Raw genomic sequence first — 25,638 nt, 5'->3', positions numbered from 1 at the left:
CATTTACTGTTTCAACTTGTATAACAAAAGGAAAACGGTTTGACGACATATTTCATGTAATACAACGCCGTCAGCATACATGAATCATCCTTGTCAACAAAAGGCCATCAGTTCGGCCAATGTTGATGTTGACCAGAGAAGTGTAGACAGCGCTGAGCAAAGTAAAATATTCTTTTGTGGAGCTGAATCATTCTGTAAGCAGCCTATATTTTTCTCGGAAAACATGCTTGGAATGGAACGCGTTTGCAAAATACTAATACACTCATTGTTCATTTGATGTCCAATAAAAGGGAAACTTGCGCACAATGTCTAGAAACAGTGAATATTCTTTTTCCCAAAATATTAAGACGGTCGTTCCCCACAGTTTCATTGATGGCCGGAACACGAGTAGAAGTTCCTATTCTGTGTTTTGTGCCTTACAGTTGGACATATTTACATTTAATCCTATCTATACCCACCTAAGGCAGGGGGCGGAGGTGGTATAAATCCCTGCTGAGCATGTCCTGCAAGAGTAAGATGATTTCCATTAGGCAAATGTCATGAATAAACATGTGGTCATTTCGGTGTCAATATAAGGTGATGTGATATTGGATTTAAAGTCGCATTCCAGATTTGTGCAATTATATAGCAACGTGCATGGGTGTGTGTGTGTGTGTGTGTGTGTGTGTGTATGTGTGTGTGTGTGTGTGTGTGTGTGTGTGTGTGTCTGCTTGTTCTAGTCCGGACTGATGCTGATTTATAGTGCTAGCCCACTGAGATACCATGCCGCAGTTTAACATGATTACCCCACTCAGACACAGTATACTGACTCCGAGCCGACCACCCCCTCAATGCCGAGCACCAGACAGGGCAACAACAAGTATCATCTTTTAACGTCTTTTGGTATGACGCGGCCGGGGATCCAACCCCGGACCTTCACCTTTCTGAGCGGACGAGCTACCACTAGATCGTGGAGGCGCTCAATAAAACGTGTGTTCAATAGAACAAGAGCGATTAAGCCTTAACATATTTAGTTTGAAATCACATCAAGATACTGATCGTTAACAAAACAAGAAAAAATATATGGAGGAATGTGTGGGTTGCATATGGCCCATCTTCCCGAGGCAAGACAGTTAACTGACTATAAAAGTCCAGTTTCAACCCTTGCGGTCAGAATTTTATATTTGGTTTGAACAATATTTGCCCGGAATAAGGATTGACTAAGAACGTAATTCGGTCAAATTGGGTCTGTCTCCGAACGGTATGAACGAATAACAAACGGACCCGGTCGGTGTGCACACATACTGAAATTTATGTCGTACTGGACCACGTCGTAACACGTCCCTAGTAGGTTCGAAGTACGTCAATTCCGTTGGTAATACGTCTTTCTCGTTTGAAGTACGTTGTCAATCCGACTAATTGCAGGACGGGATGGACGGGATAAAATCTTTAGCCCCCTCCCCGTCCGAGCCCGTCCATAAAGTTCGTAAAAAGACTATCAATAGTTTCGACTGCGTCCACTACGTTCATACACAGGTGTTGCCCGTTCGACAACATTTTCACGAACGTATTGAGAACTACTTTGGTGTGATGGGGATATAACATTGGTTTTAAAGGTGACAAGGATCATTTAGAATTCTAAAATCTGAGCCAACGACTTGTCCTCTGTACAGTTCGTCTAGGGTTTCAACGCGACATCCATGTCGCTCACATACTTACACTGGACAACGCAACAACACGTTTACAACTGTTGTGCAATAGTGACCTTACTGTAGAATCAGTACTGAAAGGCCGTGGTTTTCTGGCAAAGTGGAGACGGGACAGACGCTTGCTTGAGTATTCTTGGCGAAATTTGGGTTGTTCTCGATTCACAGACACTTGTATTACATGTTGTTTGTTTGTTTGTTTGTTTGTTTGTTGTGTAACGGCACACTCAGCAATATTCCAGCTATATGACGACGGTTTGTAAATAATCGAGTCTGGACCAGACAATCTAGAGATTGACATCGTGAGCATCGATACTTGTATAACGTTAGTACATTTACTGTTTCAACTTGTATAACAAAAGGAAAACGGTTTGACGACATATTTCATGTAATACAACGCCGTCAGCATACATGAATCATCCTTGTCAACAAAAGGCCATCAGTTCGGCCAATGTTGATGTTGACCAGAGAAGTGTAGACAGCGCTGAGCAAAGTAAAATATTCTTTTGTGGAGCTGAATCATTCTGTAAGCAGCCTATATTTTTCTCGGAAAACATGCTTGGAATGGAACGCGTTTGCAAAATACTAATACACTCATTGTTCATTTGATGTCCAATAAAAGGGAAACTTGCGCACAATGTCTAGAAACAGTGAATATTCTTTTTCCCAAAATATTAAGACGGTCGTTCCCCACAGTTTCATTGATGGCCGGAACACGAGTAGAAGTTCCTATTCTGTGTTTTGTGCCTTACAGTTGGACATATTTACATTTAATCCTATCTATACCCACCTAAGGCAGGGGGCGGAGGTGGTATAAATCCCTGCTGAGCATGTCCTGCAAGAGTAAGATGATTTCCATTAGGCAAATGTCATGAATAAACATGTGGTCATTTCGGTGTCAATATAAGGTGATGTGATATTGGATTTAAAGTCGCATTCCAGATTTGTGCAATTATATAGCAACGTGCATGGGGGTGTGTGTGTGTGTGTGTGTGTGTGTATGTGTGTGTGTGTGTGTGTGTGTGTGTGTGTGTGTGTGTGTGTGTGTGTGTGTGTGTGTGTGTGTGTGTGTGTCTGCTTGTTCTAGTCCGGACTGATGCTGATTTATAGTGCTAGCCCACTGAGATACCATGCCGCAGTTTAACATGATTACCCCACTCAGACACAGTATACTGACTCCGAGCCGACCACCCCCTCAATGCCGAGCACCAGACAGGGCAACAACAAGTATCATCTTTTAACGTCTTTTGGTATGACGCGGCCGGGGATCCAACCCCGGACCTTCACCTTTCTGAGCGGACGAGCTACCACTAGATCGTGGAGGCGCTCAATAAAACGTGTGTTCAATAGAACAAGAGCGATTAAGCCTTAACATATTTAGTTTGAAATCACATCAAGATACTGATCGTTAACAAAACAAGAAAAAATATATGGAGGAATGTGTGGGTTGCATATGGCCCATCTTCCCGAGGCAAGACAGTTAACTGACTATAAAAGTCCAGTTTCAACCCTTGCGGTCAGAATTTTATATTTGGTTTGAACAATATTTGCCCGGAATAAGGATTGACTAAGAACGTAATTCGGTCAAATTGGGTCTGTCTCCGAACGGTATGAACGAATAACAAACGGACCCGGTCGGTGTGCACACATACTGAAATTTATGTCGTACTGGACCACGTCGTAACACGTCCCTAGTAGGTTCGAAGTACGTAAATTCCGTTGGTAATACGTCTTTCTCGTTTTAAGTACGTTGTCAATCCGACTAATTGCAGGTCAGGATGGACGGGATAAAATCTTGGGCAGACTCAAAGTTCTAGAGCACCCTCCCCGTCCGAGCCCGTCCATAAAGTTCGTAAAAAGACTATCAATAGTTTCTACTACGTCAACTATGTTCATTCACAGTTGGAGCCCGTTCGACAACATTTACACGAACGTATTGAGAACTACTTTGGTGTGATGGGGGTATAACATTGGTTTTAAAGGTGACAAGGATCATTTAGAATTCTAAAATCTGAGCCAACAACTTGTCCTCTGTACAGTTCGTCTAGGGTTTCAACGCGACATGCATGTAGGTCACATACTAACACTGGACAACGCAACAACACGTATACAACTTTTGTGCAATAGTGACCTTACTGTAGAATCAGTACTGAAAGGCTGTGGTTTTCTGGCAAAGTTGAGACGGGACCGTCGCTTGCTTGAGTTTTATTGGCGAAATTTGGGTTGTTCTCGATTCACAGACACTTGTATTACGTGTTGTTTGTTTGTTTGTTGTGTAACGCCACACTCAGCAATATTCCAGCTATATGACGACGGTCTGTGAATAATCGAGTCTGGACCAGACAATCCAGAGATTGACATCGTTAGCATCGATACTTGTATAACGTTAGTCCATTTACTGTTTCAACTTGTATAACAAAAGGTAAACGGTTTGACGACATATTTCATGTAATACAACGCCGTCAGCATAGGCGAATCATCCTTGTCAACAAAAGGCCATCAGTTCGGCCAATGTTGATGTTGACCAGAGAAGTGTAGACAGCGCTGAGCAAAGTAAAACACTCTTTTGTGGAACAGAACCATTCTGTAAGCAGCCTATATTTCTCGGTATACATGCTTGGAATGGAACGCGTTTGCAAAATACTAATACACTCATTGTTCATTTGATGTCCAATAAAAAGGGAAACATGCGCACAATGTCTAGAAACAGTGAATATCCTTTTTCCAAAAATATTAAGACGGTCGTTCCCCACAGTTTCATTGATGGCCGGAACACGAGTAGAAGTTCCTATTCTGTGTTTTGTGCCTTACAGTTGGACATATTTGCATTTAATCCTATCTATACCCACCTAAGGCAGGGGGCGGAGGTGGTATAAATCCCTGCTGAACATGTCCTGCAAGAGTAAGATCATTTCCATTAGGCAAATGTCATGAATAAACATGTGGTCATTTCGGTGTCAATATAAGGTGATGTGAAATTGGATTTAAAGTCGCATTCCAGATTTGTGCAATTATATAGCAACGTGCATGGGTGTGTGTTTGTGTGTGTGTGTGTTTGCGTGTGTGTGTGTGTTTGCGTGTGTGTGTGTGTGTGTGTGTGTGTGTGTGTGTGTGTGTGTGTGTGTGTGTGTGTGTGTGTGTGTGTGTGTGTGTGTGTGTGTGTGTGTGTGTGTGTGTGTGTCTGTTTGTACTACTTCGGACAGATGCCGATTTATAGTGATAGCCCACTGAGATACCATGCCGCAGTTTAACATGATTACCCCACTCAGACACAGTATACTGACTCCGAGCCGACCAGCCCCTCAATGCCGAGCACCACACAGGACAAAAACAAGTACCATCTTCCCCTTTCTGAGCGGACGCGCTACCACTAGATCATGGAAGCGGTCAATAAAACGTGTGTTCAATAGAACAAGAGCGATTAAGCCTTAAAATATTTAGTTTGAAATCACATCAAGATACTGATCGTAAACACAAGAAAAATATATGAAGGAATATGTGGGTTGCATATGACCCATCTTCCCGAGGCATGAGAGTTAACTGACTATAAAAAGTTTCCATCCTTGCCGTCAGAATTTTATATTTGGTTTGAAAAGTATTTGCACGGAATAAGGATTGACTAAGAACGTAATTCGGTCAAATTGGGTCTGTCGCCGAATGGGATGAACGAGTAACAAACGGCCCCGGTTGGTGTGCAGACGTACTGAAATTTATGTCCTACTGCACCACGTCGTCACACGTCCCTAGTAGGTTCAAGTACGTCAATTCCGTTGGTAATGCGTCTTTCTCGTTTTAAGTACGTTGTCAATCCGACTTATTGCAAGATGGGATGGACGGGATAAAATCTTTAGCAGACTCAAAGTTCTAGAGCACCCTTCCCATCCGAGCCCGTCCATAAAGTTCGTAAAAATACTATCAATAGTTTCTACTACGTCCACTATGTTCATACACAGGTGGGGCCCGTTCGACAACATTTTCACGAACGTATTGAGAACTACTTTGGTGTGATGGGGGTATAACATTGGTTTTAAAGGTGACAAGGATCATTTAGAATTCTAAAATCTGAGCCAACAACTTGTCCTCTGTACAGTTCATCTAGGGTTTCAACGCGACATCCATGTCGCTCACATACTAACACTGGACAACGCAACAACACGTATACAACTTTTGTGCAATAGTGACCTTACTGTAGAATCAGTACTGAAAAGCCGTTGAACTATTCTGTAAGCAGCCTATATTTCTTGTTATACATGCTTGGAATGGAACGCGTTTGCAAAATACTAATAAACTCATTGTTCATTTGATGTCCAATAAAAAGGGAAACGTGTGCACAATGTCTTGAAGCAGTGAATATTCTGTCTCATAAAAGATTCAAATAGTTCATATTCTGCGTTAGATTCCTTACAACTGGACATATTTTCATTTATTACCATTTATACTCACCTACGGACCTACACACAGCAACGGAGGGAGATGCTCCTTCTACCCGAATGCCAGCTGCAAGATGTAAGATAGTTTCCATGAGGCAAATGGATTGAATAAATACAAAACCTTTTCGGTGTCAATATAATGTGTTTTCAGAGAAACAAGGGTCGATTAAGCCGTAAAATATTTAGTTTGAAATCATAGCAAGATACAGATCGACACAGAAAATATATGAAGGAATATATGGGTTGCATTTGACCCTGCTGTGAAAATCATGCTGTTCGTAAATATGTAATATGAGGGTTGTTTGATAAGGTCTGAGCCTTACTTAGAAGTCCCATCTTCCCGAGGCAAGACAGTTAACTGACTATAAAAGTCCAGTTTCAACCCTTGCCGTCAGAACTTTATATTTGGTTTGAAAAATATTTGCACGGAATAAGGATTGACTAAGAACGTAATTCGGTCAAATTGGGTCTGTCGCCGAATGGGATGAACGAGTAACAAACGGCCCCGGTCGGTGTGCAGACGTACTGAAATTTATGTCCTACTGCACCACGTCGTCACACGTCTCTAGTAGGTTCGAAGTACGGCAAATCCGTTGGTAATACGTCTTTCTCGTTTTAAGTACGTTGTCAATCCGACTAATTGCAGGACGGGATGGACGGGATAAAATCTTTAGCACCCTCCCCGTCCGAGCCCGTCCATAAAGTTCGTAAAAAGACTATCAATAGTTTCGACTACGTCCACTACGTTCATACACAGGTGGGGCCCGTTCGACAACATTTTCACGAACGTATTGAGAACTACTTTGGTGTGATGGGGGTATAACATTGGTTTTAAAGGTGACAAGGATCATTTAGAATTCTAAAATCTGAGCCAACAACTTTTCCTCTGTACAGTTCGTCTAGGGTTTCAACGCAACATCCATGTCGCTCACATAGTAACACTGGACAACGCAACAACACGTATACAACTTTTGTGCAATAGTGACCTTACTGTAGAATCAGTATTGAAAGGCTGTGGTTTTCTGGCAAAGTTGAGACGGGACCGTCGCTTGCTTGAGTATTCTTGGCGAAATTTGGGTTGTTCTCGAATCACAGACACTTGTATTACGTTTTGTTTGTTTGTTTGTTGTGTAACGCCACACTCAGCAATATTCCAGCTATATGACGACGGTCTGTAAATAATCGACTCTGGACCAGACAATTCAGAGATTGACATCAAGAAACGATACTTGTATAACGTTAGTACATTTACTGTTTCAACTTGTATAACAAAAGGAAAACGGTTTGACGACATATTTCATGTAATACAACGCCGTCAGCATAGGCGAATCATCCTTGTCAACAAAAGGCCATCAGTTCGGCCAATGTTGATGTTGACCAGAGAAGTGTAGACAGCGCTGAGCAAAGTAAAACACTCTTTTGTGGAACAGAACCATTCTGTAAGCAGCCTATATTTCTCGGTATACATGCTTGGGATGGAACGCGTTTGCAAAATACTAATACACTCATTGTTCATTTGATGTCCAATAAAAAGGCAAACATGCGCACAATGTCTAGATACAGTGAATATTCTTTTTCCAAAAATATGAAGACGGTCATTCCCAACAGTCTAGAAGTTCCTATTCTGTGTTCTGTGCCTTACAATTGGACATTTGTACATTTAATCCTATCTATACCCACCTAAGGCAAGGGGCAGAGATCGCATTAATCCCTGCAGTTCATCTCCTGCAAGAGTAAGATGAATTGCATTAGGCAAATGTCATGAATAAACACAAGGCCATTTCAGTGTCAATATGGGATTTAACGTCGCGTTCACGATTTTTGCACTTATATAGAGACGTGCATGTCTGTGTGTGTGTGTGTGTGTGTGTGTGTGTGTGTGTGTGTGTGTGTGTGTGTGTGTGTGTGTGTGTGTGTGTGTGTGTGTGTGTGTGTGTGTGTTTGTGTGTGTGCTTGTAGTAGTTCGGACAGATGCCGAGTTTAAGTGCTACCTCACTGAGATACCATACCACAGTTTAACATGTATACCCCTCTCAGACACAGTATACTGACTCCGAGCCGACCAGCCCCTTAATGCAGAGCACCAGACAGAGCAACAACAAGTACCATCTTTTAACGTCTTTTGGTATGACGTGACCGGGGATCAAATCCCGGACCTTCTGCTTTCTGAGCGGACGCGCTACCACTGCATCACGGAGGCGGTCAATAAAACGTGTGTTCAATAAAACAAGAGTGATTAAGCCTCAAAATATTTAGTTTGAAATCACATCAAGATACTGATCGTAAACAAAAGAAGAAAAATATATGAAGGAATATATGGGTTGCACATAAACCATCTTCCCGAGGCAAGATAGTTAACTGACTATAAAAAGTCCAGCTTCCATCCTTGCCAAACTAGGCTGGTATTCCTGGGCTCGATCGTAGCACCACTAGTGGTTATTGTGCGTTATGTCCCTTCTAATGACCTCTCCTTTGGACTAATCCGATTCCATCACTTGCAAATGATCTTCTGTAAATAATCGAGTCTGGACCAGACAATCCAGTGTTTGGCATCGTGAGCATCGAGTCTTTTATAACGTTAGTACATTTAAAAAGGGAAACTTGCGCACAATGTCTTGAAACAGTGAATATTCGTTCTCCAAAAAATATTAAGACTGTTGTTCCCCACAGTTTCCCTGATGGCCGGAATACGAGTAGAAGTTCATATCCTGTGTTCTGTGCCTTACAGTTGGATCATTTTTACATTTAATCCTAGCTATACCCACCGAAGGCAACGGGCGGAGATAAAATTGATCCCTCCAAAACATCTCCTGACACATGTAAGCATTAGGCAAATGTCATAAGTAAACCATTAGGTGAGGTGAAATGGGGTTTAACGGCGCGTTCTAGATTATTGCACTTATATAGCGACGTGCATTGTTCATTTGATGTCCAATAAAAAGGGAAACTTGCGCACAGTGTCTTGAAACAGTGAATCTTTCTCCAAAAATATTAAGACGGTCGTTCCTCACAGTTTCGCTGATGGCCGGAAAACGAGTTCCTATTCTGTGTTCTGTGCCTTACAATTGGACATTTTTACATGTAATCCTATCTATACCCACCAAAGGCAAGGGGCGGAGATCCCTCCAGAACATCTCCTGACACATGGCAATTTCGGTGTCACCATTAGGTGAGGTGAAATGGGGTTTAACGTCGCGTTCTAGATTATTGCACTTATATAGCGACGTGCATTCACGTGTGTGTGTGTGTGTGTGTGTGTGTGTGTGTGTGTGTGTGTGTGTGTGTGTGTGTGTGTGTGTGTGTGTGTGTGTGTGTGTGTGTGTTCTTGTACTAGTCCGGACTGATGCCGAGTTTGAGTGCTAGCTCACTGAGATACCATACCACAGTTTAACATGAATACCCCTCTCAGACACAGTACACGGACTCCGAGCCGACCAGCCCCTTAATGCAGAGCACCAGACAGGGCAACACGTACCATCTTTTAACGTCTTTTTGTATGATGTGGCCGGGGATCAAACCCCGGACCTTCCGCTTTCTGAGCGGACGAGCTACCACTACATCACGGAGGCGGTCAACAAAACGTGTGTTCAATAAAACAAGAGTGATTAAGCCTTAACATATTTAGTTTGAAATCACATCAAGATGCTGATCGTTAACAAAACAAGAAAAATATATGAAGGAATATATGGGTTGCACATGATCCATCTTCCCGAGGCAAGAGAGTTAACTGACTATAAAAAGTCCAGTTTCCACCCTTGCCAAACTAGGCTGGTATTCCTGGGCTCGATCGTAGCGCCACCAGTGGTTATTGTGCGTTATGTCCCTTCTAAGCCTCACCTATGGACCAATCCGATTCCATCACTTGCAAATGATCTGTAAATAATCGAGTCTGGACCAGACAATCCAGTGTTTGACATCGTGAGCATCGATACTTGTATAACGTTAGTACATTTAAAAAGGGAAACTTGCGCACATTGTCTTGAAACAGTGAATATTCGTTCTCCACAAAATATTAAGACTGTTGTTCCCCACAGTTTCCCTGATGGCCGGAATACGAGTAGAAGTTCATATCCTGTGTTCTGTGCCTTACAGTTGGATCATTTTTACATTTAATCCTAGCTATACCCACCGAAGGCAACGGGCGGAGATAGAATTGATCCCTCCAAAACATCTCCTGACACATGTAAGCATTAGGCAAATGTCATGAATAAACCATTAGGTGAGGTGAAATGGGGTTTAACGTCGCGTTCTAGATTATTGCACTTATATAGCGACGTGCATTCACGTGTGTATGTGTGTGGCAGCGTGTACTAGTCCGGACTGATGCCGACTTATAGCGCTAGCCCATGGCAACTGAGATACCATACCGCGTTTAACATAAATATTCCACTCAGACACAGTATACTGACTCCGAGCCGACCGACCAGTTCTTGTTTTATTTAGCGCCAGACAGGGTAACAACATGTACCATCTTTGAACGTCTTTTGGTATGGCGCGGCCGGGGATCGAACCCTGGACCTTCCTCTGTCCGGGCGGAAGCTCTGCCCCAAGACCAAGGAGGCGGTCTGGTGTCACTTTAAAGTGTGTTCAATAAAACAAGAGCGATTAAGCCTTAAAATATTTTGCAAATGCTTTGCAAATCCTGCAATCGACCGAAATCTGCACGACAGTATACGAACCGGGTTTCGATTTCGTTGCGCGATTTTGATTGGACTATGCCTAGACTCGTTACTCCAATGTTACTCCATAATACCAGCCTATTCGGCAAGGGTTGAAACTGGACTTTTATAGTCAGTTAACTCTCTTGCCTCGGAAAGATGCACATGACCCGGCTGTGTAAATCATACTGTTCGTTAATGTGTAATACGAGGGCTGTTTGATAAGTTCTGAGCCTCACATAGAAGGAATTACGTCATAGTAAACACTTTTATTTTGGACATTACACGATGTCATATCGATGCCACGATGGCATATCCACAAAAGCAGATATTTCTTATGAATATGAAATTTAGGTTTTTGTTGCTAATACTAGTATTTATTTGATGCACTATTTCATGTCCTCCTGATTTTTGTATCTTACTGATATAGATATAGAAACTGGACAAAGATTTCTAAGAGATGCTAACAGCCTTTGGTACATACCAAAATCAGCATTTGCATATACTTGTGGCCTTGACTTGTCCTTTGTGTTCCCGTGCTTTTCGTCCATAGTCTTCTTTTTACAGTCTTGTTTACAGCACCTAGAACAATACATAACATGTCATAATAAGAAAGTTGTACATATGTTTTATAAGCATCGGAATTGCCGCTCTGATTTGCAGAACAAAATGTTTCGCTGAAAATTTAAGTTAAACTTGTCCTGAAGAGTAGCCACAGTATAGTAGTACAGTAGCCATTAAGTATCATGTTACATTTACTGCAGTGCATTTGTAGTTGACAGCTGTTTATAAACAAAGCCTAAATTCGGTCAGTGTTGTATAATGACACACTGAATGGTATTTCTGAGGCACATAAACATGTGTTGACAGCATTAGGGCGAATTTAACTCTGTTTCATATATCGTACTGAAACACCAGAAGTTGTGATGCGGGAAAATCCCAGTTATGTCTTTGGGAAACACTCCTTTTTTTCAATCTACAACACAACAGTTCTTTGACAGAGTAACGATAAGTGTCATAGATCTAACCAATATGCTACGTGTAGTAGTTCCGAAAATGTAGCTGATGGTAAAATTAAGATGTATTTATCTTTGAAAGTTAGTTGTTAAGATTAATCTTAACTAAAATCGTTTCGAAAAAAAAACAGACGCAGGAGAATAAGGGGGATATTGAAGATCTTCACATCCACAGTTGACTATAGTAGCCATGGAAGGAACTGTGTTGATCACTGGCGAATTGTCTTGATGGAAGATCACACCTTTCCTCCGCTTCCTATTAGTTTTAACTTTATCTCGTATTCGCCCCAATGCTCCGTGTCTTGTTTGGCCTTTTTGAAGATTGCCCACTATGATGACACCGTCGGCGTCAAATAACACGGAGGCCATAACACTTCCAGCTGATGGGACAGACTTCGGCGCCTTGCGTAGTTTCTTCAACTGTTTTGATTGTTGACCCAGGTTTCATCCATAGTCAGAAATCGTAGCAAGAACCTTTCTGGATCAGCTTCAAACAGAGCTAGATTATCATGAGAAATGTTGTGTCTGGTGCGTGTTTGATTACACGTGTTACGTGTCGATTCCAAAATTGTAACAATATATTAACCTAGAAATAGTGAGTGAGTTGGGTTTAACACCGCTTTTAACAGTAATCCAGTTATATCGCAGCGTGTCAACTTGATGTGGGAGGAAAGCCCAAAGTGATGCAGGTCTCAGACGTTTACCACTTCGGACCTTGAAATATTTACGTAAAGAACTTAGCGTAAAACCAACAAACAACCAACAAATGGTATAAAATTAACAATTGTAATGCAAAACTAACAAGGTTTACAAATCAACACAAATTGCTGCACAGCAATAACAATCACAGTAAACAATGGAATGGTAGTACAATATTCAATTGCAATATGTATGACAGCAGTGGTCAGTATCATATACAGAAATACAGCAAAAGTCAGTGATAATAATCCATATGCAACCAGCGGCGACAGTGGTTAAGCTTCCGAGATGAGCTAGGTGGGGAATCAGGAAAGATGAGTGATCCTCACATGAAAGCTGGTTCTAATGTGATGAAATGCGTGAGATAGATCTGAACACGCTATTGTCCCAATATATACACAACCTAACAAGCTTCTGCAAATTTCTACACAGTGCCCTCAAAACCAGCGGCACTGGAACATTCAACATGTTTCTATAACATACGTTCAACGTCCGCGGTGAACTGGACCGGAAATTAACACACAGCATCTAAAATAGTAACGTTCTGACGACTGATCACTGTCCACAATGCAATGAGCGTCTACCGAATCTCAACAGAAACAATGTAAAACAATTACAATCAGTGTGAAACAATAAAGTACATTGCCATATAACAGAGGCCAAACAAGCTGATACCTTCTTCATTGCCAAAGTTTCTGGGAGAATGGAATGGGAACATACTGGCAAATGCTTCGTAGACTGAACTAGCAGCAGGATTTCTGGTATTCGTGATCTGGTCATGGGATCGACTTCAAGGCTCTCCCTGCCACGCTTAAACCTGGTGCCCGCCCATATATAGTGCCATAGGAAGGGGCATCCTTCCCTTGCGTTGTCCTCATAGCTCCACGGGTAGCTTCTGGCTACTGCACGTTCGTGGAGTTCGTTAATTTTCCAAAGGTCAGAGAGGTCGTATACCAAGTTCTTTGATCACATAATTAATGCTGACACCTAACAGTGATGTTATCCGAGGCCTTGTCGATGGAAAGAACGACACATCTGTCATGTGGGACGCCTGGCTGTGATTTAATGAGTTTATTCAAATTACTTTTTCCTCTTTTTAAGTTTGTGTATTCTACCTCCGAAAGACATACTCCAGGTCCATCTGTTGGCTAACGTTTTGCAAACGCTTCGACAGCATCCATTTTGATTGTTAAGCAGGCTGTTCACAATATTTGAGTCATAACTGACTGAAATTGTTATTGAGTGAGTGAGTGAGTGAGTATTGTTTTACGCCGCTTTTAGCAATATTCCAGCAATATCACGGCGTTGGACACCAGAAATGGGCTTCACACATTGTACCCATGTCGGGAACCGAACCCGGGTCTTCAGCGTGACGAGCGAACGCTTTAACCACCAGGCTACCCGACCGCCCCGAGGTTGTTATTGTCAACAATAGTGAGTGAGTGAGTTAGATATAACGCCGCTTTTAATAGTAATTTCCAGTTATATCCCGTGTCAGCTTAATGTGGAAGGGGCGGTCGGGTAGCCTAGTGGTTAAAGCGTTCGCTCGTCACGCCGAAGACCCGGGTTCGATTCCCGACATGGGTGCAATGTGTGAAGCCCATTTCTGGTGTCCCCCGCCGTGATATTGCTGTAATATTGCTAAAAGCGGCGTAAAACCATACTCACTCACTCACTTAATGTGGAAACAAGGCCAGAAGTGATTCAGGTCTCCGACATAACCCACTTTGGTGAAACCCACGTGCACGGATATGGTGCTGACAAACCAAGAAACATAATCGGGACGCGAACCTACAACCATAGTATTTGAATGTGCCCAAGGTACACGCACACAACGAATTGTGGCGCCTGGGCGACTGGGCCACCCGTGCCCCTTTGAGAACAATAGAGACGTAATAATACGATTATTATTATTATTATTATTATTATTATTATATCTGAAACGTTCGCAGTTGGGAGGACAGGGATGAATGAAGTGTCAACGCGCATGTTGACGGGGAATTAGCTCTTGTGGGAATAAAGGACAAAATCAACATCACTGTCCCGGAACGCTTTATGCACAACATGTAAACAATAAACAACAATTGCACAATGAGCGGAATACCAGCTCTGACAACACAAACACAGCGATGAGCGGACCTTCCTCAGGAAGTTTCCTACGAGCGGCACATCCTGCTCGAGATCGTGAACAACTAAGGCAATAAATGTCGTACTATAAATAACAGTAATTAACGGGAAGTGATAAAGTAGCCCAGGTTGGCTGTCAGTCATTATACAATGAAATGTTGGTGAGGATTAACAACGGGGATTAGCGCCTAAAACGTAATGACAATTCAGTTATGGAGACATGGCTACAGGGTAATTTGCCTTTGGAGTCATATGTACTTCAGACAATGGTAGTCGTAAATCAGTCGCTATGACAGAAGTATGGGTAAACATTCATACATAAGGCTACATTTACTATTTCGACTTCACAATTTAGACCTACAGTTAGTCTAATTTTCGCAGAATATTAGGCATTTAAGAGGCCCGAAACCCCAAACACGTTCGTTGTGGTTATATATAGCTCGAGATACATAGATACTATTCTTCTCTCTTTGGTGAGCAATGTGTTATGAACACAAAATTTATTTGTTTTAGATGGGGACTTCACTGAATGCGCAATGTATGGGGCCTCTTAAATGTAACAATAAACAGCGTGTGAATAAATGTGTGGGTGGGTGAGATCGGCTTGTAAATGTACGAGTCTGGACAAGCAAACGACTGACTAAAATATACGCAATGATCTTACCAGATTTGGAAAAATGTCCCCTAAGCCATGTCACAGAAACACACGTTTTTATTGTAGTCTCCGAGGTACTTGAGTTCTGTCCAAAGCCAACAGGATATTGTGTGGACGAATCACCGTCTGAATCTATTGCAATCTAGTATTGTTACTCACCTGTCTCGTAACCGACTGCTCGGATCTCCCTATTGCAGTGTGACCTAATGGTGTGTGACCTAACCGTCAACTGCCGAGGCAACTTGACGTAAATTTAGGAGTGGGTGTTCTTGCAGGGGACCGCCTCCGTGGTCTAGTGGTAGAGCGTCCGATCCGAGAGCGGAAGTTCTGGGGTTCGATCCCCGTCCGCGTCATACCAAAAGACGTTAAAAGATGGTACTTGTTGTTACCCTGTCTGGCGCTCAGCATTAAGGGGCTAAAACAAGGACTCTTCGGCTCGGAGTCAGTATACTGTGTCTGAGTGGGGTATTCATGTTAATCTGCGGCATGTTATCTCAGTGAGCTAGCACTATAAATCGGCATCATTCCGGACTAGTACAAGCAGCCACACACACACACACGTAAATGCACGTCGCTACATAAGTGCAATAATCTTGGACGCGACGTTAAACCCCATTTCACCTCACCTCACCTCTTGCAGGCTGGTTACAATCGTCAAGATCAAAAGATTTAATACTGGTTTTGCTGCCGTTGTTTTGCTGTCGTTGTTTTGCTGCCGTTGTTTTGCTGCCGCTGTTTCGCTGCCGTTGCTTTTCTGCCGCTGTTTTGCTGTCGTTTATTTTCTGCCGCTGTTTGTTGCCGCTGTTTTGCTGCCGTTGTTTTGCTGCTGCTGTTTTGCTGTCGTTGTTTTGCTGCTGTTCTTTTTCTGATGTTAAGATTTATTATATGGAATTGTTCACACCAAACCCCATCTCAAACCGAGCCCCCACTTTGGTTGATATGGGGTATGTTATAACGACTGCCGTATAATAACATTTGTATTACATACCATAACGTGAAATTTTAAATGTGTCCATTCATAAAACATCCATCGATGGGTGCCACCTCTACCAACTCTCGCATCTCGCCAACTGCAATCCGCCAACTGTTTCTGAATAACTCCACGAAGCTCTCGGTTTTACTTACCGTGTTTTGTTTTATTCACAAATCCTTCCGTGTCCATTTCGCTTCTAAATCTGTCCTCAGTTTTGTCCAAGATAGCGCCTAGCTCCATAATCAAGTTTGCAAGTGAATGAAATACAGTTTTACCTTATGTGGACGACATTGTCACTGGAAAGCTGACCCAGCAGACGATACACTAAGGGACGTAACTCCAATTTCTTATTACCAGGGCTAATCTCGATCGCCCATTCAAAATGCATTGACAAACAAAATCTGCCCGACAGGGGGCGTAATACGGGTGTGGTTTTTACATCCCTGTGATATGTAGGATCTATCGCAAATGAATAACACCTCATATCATTGATAGGTAAATTATAAATTATTTTATTGAGCCTCGTACAGACATTCCAGTCCAGGTCAAGACGACCCAGGCAGGATTTGGAGAGTAGAGTTTCAGGGGCGGAGTTCCGAAATCTCTGTGGGAGATGATTCTTGATGATTCAGGATCTTCATTCTGCTCGGAAATAACTGAAAGTAAATACAGACTTTGGAGTCACTGAAGACCACACTGAGAGAGTGAGAAAGATGCGTTCTCGATTGGCTCCCCTGATGATAAAGGCACGCGAGGACAACACTGTATCCCATCTTACCTATGAGGAACTGATGACGGCAATTTTTACACAGATTCTACTACATGGAACCAATTACGTATGAAAGGAATTTACTTTTCGAAAGTCACGATGAGGAACGTTTAGAAAATTGTCCACATTCGGTAATATTCATCTTGTTATTGTTTAATCCTATCAAGTAACTCTCACCTTATTGAATTGCACATATTATTGCTACCCTACTAAATAAATATGCATGCATGCCGGTTTGGTATCTGTTCTTTATGTATATGTATTATGTTGTTGAACTTATGTTGTACCTCTGATGCCGCTGATACCAGCCCGGGTGAAAATAAAAGTTCACTTCAGTTCAGTTAGTTTACGTAGGATAAGGAGTGAGTGAGTTGGGTTTAACGCCGCTTTTAACAGTATTCCAGTTATACCGCGGTGTGTCAGCTTAATGTGGGAGGAAAGCCCGAAGTGATGCAGGTCTAAGACGTTAACCACTTCGGTGAAACCCACGAGCACGGGTATGGTGCTGACAAACCTAGTAACATAATCGGGGCGAACCGGGATTCGAACCCACAATCATAGGTTTCTGGCGTGCCTAAGGGACGCAACTCTGCACAGCGAATCGCGGCGCCTAAGACGACTGGACCACCCGTGCCCCCGTAGTTCTAAATCAGCTGGATACTCTGAACTGGGTGACAGTACATATCATTACCATCAATCCAGATATAGTTGTGGCAGAGGCCCTTATGCCTCAGTGATATGTTTTACAGAGAATTCCGTGCGATTATCGCAAGATGCGTTTTGGTAGTTGTTGCCATGTAAAATAAAATGGGACGTTGTCTTTTGAAAAATGTAGTTATTTTCTAATATTACATCACTTCTGTTTGACGATATCACACATCGAACATCTTTGCGTTTCTTTTGAAGTTGAGTAATTCGCAGGTCCAAAGACGGTAATATTTTTAATTCTATTTGCACAAAGAGTATGAATACAATGTTTTACTTATATGTGAAAAGTATAACCATTTAAGATATACATTTCTCCCCTTGGTGCAGGGTATTTTCAAAGACCGTCAGATAACGGTAAATCGGAGAAAGTCCTGATATGATCCATGCTTTACAATGAAAAATGTGTAACTTTAAAATCTAATCATGTACATCACGTGAAAATGTTAATATGCAAACTGCATTGTACTTTGGGCCTTGGTGCCAAAATCACTAAATAAAATATATGTCTGTCTGTCTGTTTAGGGATTCATAACCATTAAAATGAAACCAAGCTAAAGCATGAAGGCTTTATGTAAGCAGATACAAGTTGAACTCACACAGCGTGAGACACGTCCAACAGGCGAATATACATGTTTAGCAACGTTGATGGTAAGTCAGTACTTACATACAAGTGCCCTAATACAAATACACAGAGGGTATTACATTTAGTAAATGTAACAGTTATACAGATACCACAAAGCCAAACTCTTTTCACCTGACGCCAGCTCAAACCTTCTGATCTTCAGCTATGGACAGCGACTCCAGCCTCTGATCTAACGTCGGGGCCCGACGGTAGGACAAGCTGGTCTTCAACGTCGGAGAACTCCGAGTATATTTAGAAGTAAGCTTTTATAGGTCACGTTCGAACGTCAAAGTGGACAATTCCGATCCGGGAATCTTTCACTCCAAGCGGCCAGCGTGTGTGTTTGTTAACAGACTACGGATAACACGACTGATAATACACTATGATGGAGTGCAGAGTTTGCGCTTTAAGAACATGTGTTCTATACAACAAAGGCCCAAGTGGTTATTTAGTTATCTCCTGAAAGGTGACTAAAAACCCAAAGGAATTAAACATTTAACATACATAAGTAATAACAATACTAGGGGCTCAATCCGAACCTCGTCACAATCACACATTGTGAAATGGCACAAATAGTCTTTTTCAATATTGTTGCAATGCCGACCATCTTTGAAATCGTAGCAGACTCCCACGGGACGACGCTATTGCTGGTGTGATCGATGGAAGTGTCCAGTGGCATGGGACATGTGATGTCAGAAGAGAAGGGAGAATGAATGAATGCTTGAATATTGTTTACATCGTATCAGCAAGTTTCCAGCTATTCACGGCGACGAAGCGAGAACGGTTGGTTGCTTGGTTGGCTGGTTTGTTGTTTAACGGCGCACTCAGCAATATTCCAGCTATAAGCGAGAACGGACGAAAGTCAGTACAGCGCGGCCTAGGATACATTGTAAATTGAACCCTTCAGATCCAATGAGGTGGCGATCTGGGCTTGAAGCAGAAAGTAAGGTTTATCGAATTTCATGCTTTCACATTTTTCGGCGGTTTCGGATTTTGAGCCTTCGGCCTTTCCGGTACCGTGTTACCTGCAATTAAAGCAGATCATACTTACACGTGGTTTATACAAGTGATAGGTGTCTTACCTAGCAACGATAATTTGAACTCAAAACGAAGTTCGTTTAAAGATACTTTTATACGGTATATGGCTGCGAGTTTGAAATATATAGAATAATGAATGGCCCGTGAGAGAAATATTTGTTTGTATGTTTGTTTGTGGTTTAACGCTGCACTCAGCAATATTCATGCTATATGGCGGCGGTCTGTAAATAATCGAGTCTGAACCAGACAATCCAGTATTTGACATCAGGAGCATCGATCCACGAAATTGGGATTGAAGACATGCATCAATCAAGCATACGACAAGCATAATCGTCTGTTGGGGCAAGCATGGGTTGCTGAAGACTTATTCTACCCCGGATCTTCACGGGTCGAAAAATATTTGTACATCATGATCAGTGTCAGACACATATGTAAACACACACTTCAATTTGGTGGCAGTAAGCAAATCAGAATGAAATAAATACTGACAAGGCGACTGTTACAACGGAAAGGCGTACAGTGAGTGATAATTAATACGATAAACCAGGAAGAAAAGTCTAATTCGACTGAACGCGAGTTGCTAACATTGATAACAAAGGTGGCAAGGATCATGCAGAATTCTAAGCAAGCAACTGGTCCTCTGTGCGGTTCGTCTGGCATCACCTGACATACTAGCACTGGACAAAAGACAACACGTATACAATTTTTTAACAATAGTGATGCGACTGTGGAATTAGTATTGACAGGTCGGCGTTTTCTGGCGAAGTGGAGACGGGACTGACGCTTGCTTGAGTGTTGTTGGTGAAGGCAGGGGTGTTATGGGCGAATTTTCCCAGGCATTTGTATAACGTAACTACATTTACTTTTTCGCCTTGTTTGGCAAGAGAAAAACGGTTTGACGACACATTTCATGTAATACAAGTTGTAGGCAGTCAGCATGCGTGGATCATCCTTGTCAACAAAAGACCATCTGTTCGGTTAATGTTGAGGTTGATTGGTTGGTTGGTTGGTTTGTTGTTTAACGCCGCACTCAGCAATATTCCAGCTTTATGACGGCGGTCTGTAAATAATCGAGTCTGGACCAGACAATCCAGTGTTAATGTCATGAGCATCGATCCACTCAATTGGGATCGATGACATGCATCAACCAAGTCAGCGAGCCTGACCACCCGATCCCGTTAGTCGCCTTTTACGACAAGCATAGGTATTCTACCCGGAATCTTTACGGGTCGTTGAGGTTGACCAAAGACGTGTAGACAGTGATTAGCAAAGTAAAAACACTATCGTTGTTTTATTGAATGCGGAGAATTTGCAAGTTAAACTAATTGTTCATTTGATACCAAATAATAGGTTAATTTGTGCACCATGTTTTGAAACAGGGAATTATCTGTCTCCAGGCATATTCAAACGGTCGGTCTCCACGGTTTAGCTTATGGCCGGAGTATGAGTGGAAGTTCATATGCTGCGTTCGGTTCCTTGCGACTGAACACATTTACATTTATTCCAATCTATACCCACCTGTCGGCGGCAAAGGAATGGGCCGAGATTTTATTAGTCCCTCTGGAACTCCAACTGCAAGATGTAAGATGATTTGCATAAAGCAAATGTCATGAATTTACAAATGGTTATTTCGGTTTGTTGAATGAAATAAAAGCGATGAATTGAGCATTACAATATTGTCTTAGAAATCACATTTAGATACTGATCAAGAAGATAATTTATGGATGCCAACTTCTATATTATGAGGAACATAACGTTTCGGAGTATAGTTGTTCATTCATCTGATGGTTCCGAACATAACATAAATGCACTGGTCTTGCAGGTTCGCAAAAACCAATTCTATATTTTGACATGTACCATATGTTTCCGGTGTTTTTCAGTTGAGAAACTGACTAGCCTTTGCATGTGTTTGTGATGGATAACTCCGGTGATGCAGGATACGCACACCTGTTCGCAAACACCTAGTATTATCAATATTTGACAGTTATTCATAAATGCATGGTCATGATATAGTCGGAATCGTAAAATCGACTCTGCTTTTTGCAGAGATTTCTTATGAATATGAAATAATTATAAGGGGTTTATGTATTTGATGTATTGCATTCATGTCTGTTTGCTGTTTGGATCTTTATGATATAGCTAGAAACTGGACGCATGATCAGTCTTCTCGGAGATGCTGTTACCAAAGAGTTTAAACTGATACATACATTGTTTAGTTTTCACGTTGACTCGTCTTGGCTCTTGTTTACCGTGCCTTTCTTCCATAGCCCGTCCTTTTAAGCCCTGTTTATAGCACCTAGAACGAGAAATTACCTGCATACTAAGTAAGCTGGACATATGTTTATGCATATATGTATCGGAATGGCCGCTCGGATTTGTTTAGCAAAACAAGGGAATTTGGCCAGGACGTTTAACTGAAACTTGATCTAAAGATTTGACCTAAATATCCTCAAATGATTTATGTTTCAACATAATCCCCTTATACATTGAGATACTTTAGCCAAAGTTGTTGGTTATTGTTAAGAAATGCTTTCTTGGCTGTCAAACATATTTTCCACAGCTGCTCTGACGTAATCATTCGATTCGAAATGGGTTCCGACTTGAGTTTTTTTCATGTTTGAGAACAGGTGGAAGTCTGACGAAGCCACATCAGAATCTAGCTTTTTCAAATGATCTTAGCCATAAGTTATAAGTAAAGTTACTATAATCTAAGGAAACCTAGACTGCAGTAGAAGAATTTTGAAATTATTGTAGCCCTACGATTTTGTAGGTTATACCTAACGTAAGTGTATTTCATCTTCATCCAAGACGACGGCACGATTTTGACATATATATATATATATTAGGAATATGACGATAGACAGTGGCGAAGTTTCTCATTAGATTTTACATATGGAATCGTCTTAAGAAGGAAATATACATGTTAATGTATTTGAAATATGTCACGTTTAATTATTTCTTGTAAACGTAATGGCATTGTTTGGTTTATGAAAAATTGGATGACCTTAAATATTGAAAGATAAATCGGTAAAGGACAGATCCTATGCAGAAATGAAAATGAGTAGTATTTAATAGTTTATATTTGCAAATATCTTCGAGCATGGCTATTTTCAAAACTGAAATTTAAATAGTGCGATTTTATGCTCGTTGAGGATTGAATCGTCGTTTAAAAACATATTTTCAACATTCTATAATTGTTCTCAAATTCCCCGTTTTTCGCAGTAAAAAATAGAAAAGTTGCAATTTTTTTTTTTAAATGTACAATTACCCGTTTTATATCAACATTACAGATACTTGACACCTTCCAGACCATAAAACAAGTGTAAAGTACAAGCGTCACAAATCACAAATATTTATAAGATCTTCATTAGACCCCCTTTTGAATACGCATGTGAGCTTTGGGATGGGTGTACATAGACCAGAGTGATAGACTAAGGAGATTGCAGTTGGAAGCAGCCAGATTTATCAGAACAAGACAAGATGCAAAAAGTTCAATTATGTACGTAGTTATATAAGTAATGCAAATAGTTGTATGTAAATTATATTATTCTCACTGTTCACTAGTCTTTCCTAGTCTTTTCTTTACTTCTGTTCTGTTCATGTGTGGTACACGCTGTAAATGAATTGTATAAATATCTGCGAGAAGGTGTCTTAATTTGGAGAACTTGTATCCAATCTCATTCACCTTTTTGCAATGTTTTGCAAAGTCGAACGTCATTTAGGAGATAAACCTACTGTGTTTTGAAATTTGATGTAGTCCCACTGTAGAATAGAAACCTCTTTGTTATAATTTGGAACCGAGCGCGGTTGTGTCGACCCTCAGTTATATTTATGGACAAAACGGTGTAGAAGTTCCACATAGTTATTCACGATAGAAAAGGACATTGTGATTATGTATAAACTTTTCTAAATGCCCACAACTTGATATTATTTATGGGGGCACGGGTGGCCAAGTTGTCTATGGCGCCGCGATTAGCTGTGCAGAAACCTATGATTGTGTGTTCGAATCCCGGTTCGCCCCGATTATGTTTCTAGGTTTGTCAGCACCATACCCGTGCTCGTGGGTTTCACCGAAGTGGTAAACGTCTGAGACCTGCATCACTTCGGGCTTTCCTCCCACATTAAGCTGACACGCCGTGATATGACTGGACTAATGTTAAAAGCGGCGTTAAACCCAACTCAATCACTGATATTATTTGTATGTCCAGTGAAATGTATTGGACATTATCTGACATTCGTGGGGACGCCATTTCCTAACCAATTAGGGTTTTGGGTTTCCTGGTGTACTGTTAGTGATTTCACCAGTAACTTTACTTTTGACATAGACATAACAAATGAGCAGTCGTGTCAAACTGAGCCAGAATACATGTACATCAGACTGGAACCCTTATCTTGAATATCTGCTGTTCAATCAGAAGTAACATCGTTGTCATTTAAAATAACGTCCTTTTCTTCAGTCCTCTACATTTGTACTCGACGTGTTCATCTAACAGCGGGTTCGCAAGAGGACCGTTTGTAGACAGTCAGTATCTTTTCACATATTATTTCAATTTTAATACCTACAGTGTGGTACAAATACACTTTCTGATCATCACATTTCGTCCATTTGAACAATGTCGACACACGAATCATGTGAAATTAGTGTCGCCTGCAGTCGTGATACCTAGAAATGCCATATATGTCACATATGTGTCTAGTATTCTAGTAAAGGTTAAGATCCGAGGACGAGTTGATGATGCGTGTAGAAAGACCGCGGAATTGTAGGGTAGGGCGTACAGATAGACCTAGGGCGAAGCCGTGGGGGTGTAAGGTGGAACAGATAGAGTATCAGTGCCCCAACCCAAGCCCACCCCACCTCCCACGGGCACAGGGATAGTCCGGACAAACCAGGTAACATAACCGGGCCGAACCAGGATTCGAACCCACAACCATAGTAGGTTTCAAATGTGCTTAAGGTACACGCACACAGCGAATTGCAGCGCCTTAGGGACTGGACCAACCTTGCCCCCATTGAGAACAATAGAGACGTCATTATACGATTATTATTATTTTTATAGTGATTATGCACACGATTATAGCATTATTTCCCATATGTTATATCTGAAACGTTCGCAGTTGGGTGGGCAGGGGTGAATGAAGTACTGGAATAATATCTTCGAACATAATTATGTAATTACATTTACTATATCGACTTCACAATTTAGAAATACAGTTTGTCTAATTTGTGCAAAATAGAGACATTCAAAGGCCTCATACATTGCGCATTCCTTATCTCATACAAATTTATTTTCTGTTCATAACAGATTGCGCACACAGAGAAGAATGTTATCTTTACATGTCGAGCGCTATAAATAACCTAAATAATGCATGCTACGTCGGGCATAAATTTAAATAGGATGATGGCAAGAAGCCAAACTGTACATGTATCGTGTCATTTGTTGACAGTTTTAGCAAAGGTTTTTGGGGTTTAGAGTAGATACCGAGAATGTAACACTAAAGAGAGACAGGCGAAACAGCGTGTGGGTGACATCGGCTTGTTAACTGACGAGTCTTGACAAGCAAACCACTGACTAAAATATACCCAATGTCCCCTTGTGAGATAAGCCACAAAAAAACACACGTTTCATTGTAGAGGTACGTGTGTTCTGTTCACCACCCGACCCCATCCCACCCCCCTCCCCGGGATATTGTGTGGACGAATCTCCGTCTGAATCTATTGCAATCTGGTGGTATTGTTACTCACCTGTGTCGTAACCGAGTGCTCGGATCTTCCTATTGCAGTGTGACCTAATGGCTTAATCAGTCAGCTGCCGAGGCAACTTGACCTAAATTGAGGAGTGCGTGTTCTTGCAAGGTGATCACAATCGTCATAATCAATAGATTTGATGCTGGTGTTCCTGTGCTGTTATTCTGCCGTTGATTTTCTGAAGTTTAGATGTTATTTTATGACATTGTTCATAGGGGCGATCGGGAAGCCTAGTTAACGACTAGCGTTCGCTCGTCAAGCCGAAGACCCGGGTTCGACTCCCGACATGGGTACAAGGTGTAAAGCCCATTTCTGGTGTCCCCCGCCGTGATATTGCTGGATTTTTTTTAAAAGCGGCGTAAAACCATAATCACTCACTCACTCATGTTTCACACCAAACCCCATCTCAAACAGAGCCCCCACTTATGACTTCGTATTTCATACACTGGGGAACGTGGTTTGATTAACTTTGGGGCTCTTCATGATAGAATTGTTTTCTGCACTTTTGCACA

General features: G+C 41.6%; 1 protein-coding gene and 1 long non-coding RNA gene across 5 annotated transcripts in view; both read right to left on the bottom strand.

Moving 5' to 3' along the window:
- The window catches only part of LOC124113942 (splicing factor 3B subunit 4-like), a 143,113-nt gene extending 127,520 nt beyond the window's left edge, over positions 1-15,593 (bottom strand). Inside the window, exons 1-7 of one of the 3 annotated variants that reach the window (XM_048397075.1) lie at positions 15,280-15,593; positions 11,258-11,355; positions 7,796-7,840; positions 6,129-6,182; positions 4,535-4,579; positions 2,476-2,520; positions 459-503 (exon numbers count right to left, since the gene is read on the bottom strand). In XM_048397075.1, coding sequence (XP_048253032.1) covers positions 459-503; positions 2,476-2,520; positions 4,535-4,579; positions 6,129-6,182; positions 7,796-7,840; positions 11,258-11,324 — 301 coding nt within the window. In that variant the 5' untranslated portion in view covers positions 11,325-11,355; positions 15,280-15,593. The remainder of the gene's footprint in view (positions 1-458; positions 504-2,475; positions 2,521-4,534; positions 4,580-6,128; positions 6,183-7,795; positions 7,841-11,257; positions 11,356-15,279) is intronic. The other 2 variants (XM_048397073.1, XM_048397074.1) reach the window with 2 other exon arrangements.
- Positions 15,594-16,739: 1,146 nt separating this feature from the next.
- On the bottom strand, positions 16,740-25,392 carry LOC124113947. 2 transcript variants are annotated; one of them, XR_007221637.1, is made up of 5 exons: positions 25,124-25,392; positions 21,588-21,676; positions 20,899-20,952; positions 19,079-19,367; positions 16,740-16,899 (listed from the first exon to the last, which is right to left on the bottom strand). It is a non-coding gene; the product is annotated as an uncharacterized LOC124113947 (long non-coding RNA). The 2 variants fall into 2 exon arrangements; XR_006857829.2 differs by lacking the exon at positions 16,740-16,899 and having other exon boundaries at positions 17,935-19,367; positions 25,124-25,367.
- Between the last annotated feature and the right edge of the window lie 246 nt (positions 25,393-25,638).

Source organism: Haliotis rufescens, unplaced genomic scaffold, assembly GCF_023055435.1.
Source record: "Haliotis rufescens isolate VD_foot unplaced genomic scaffold, xgHalRufe1.0.p SCAF_16, whole genome shotgun sequence".
In the NCBI taxonomy this organism is placed as follows: Eukaryota; Metazoa; Mollusca; class Gastropoda; order Lepetellida; family Haliotidae; genus Haliotis; species Haliotis rufescens.
Note: the sequence above shows the minus strand (reverse complement) of the source record. Positions and strands in the feature narration are given on the sequence as shown.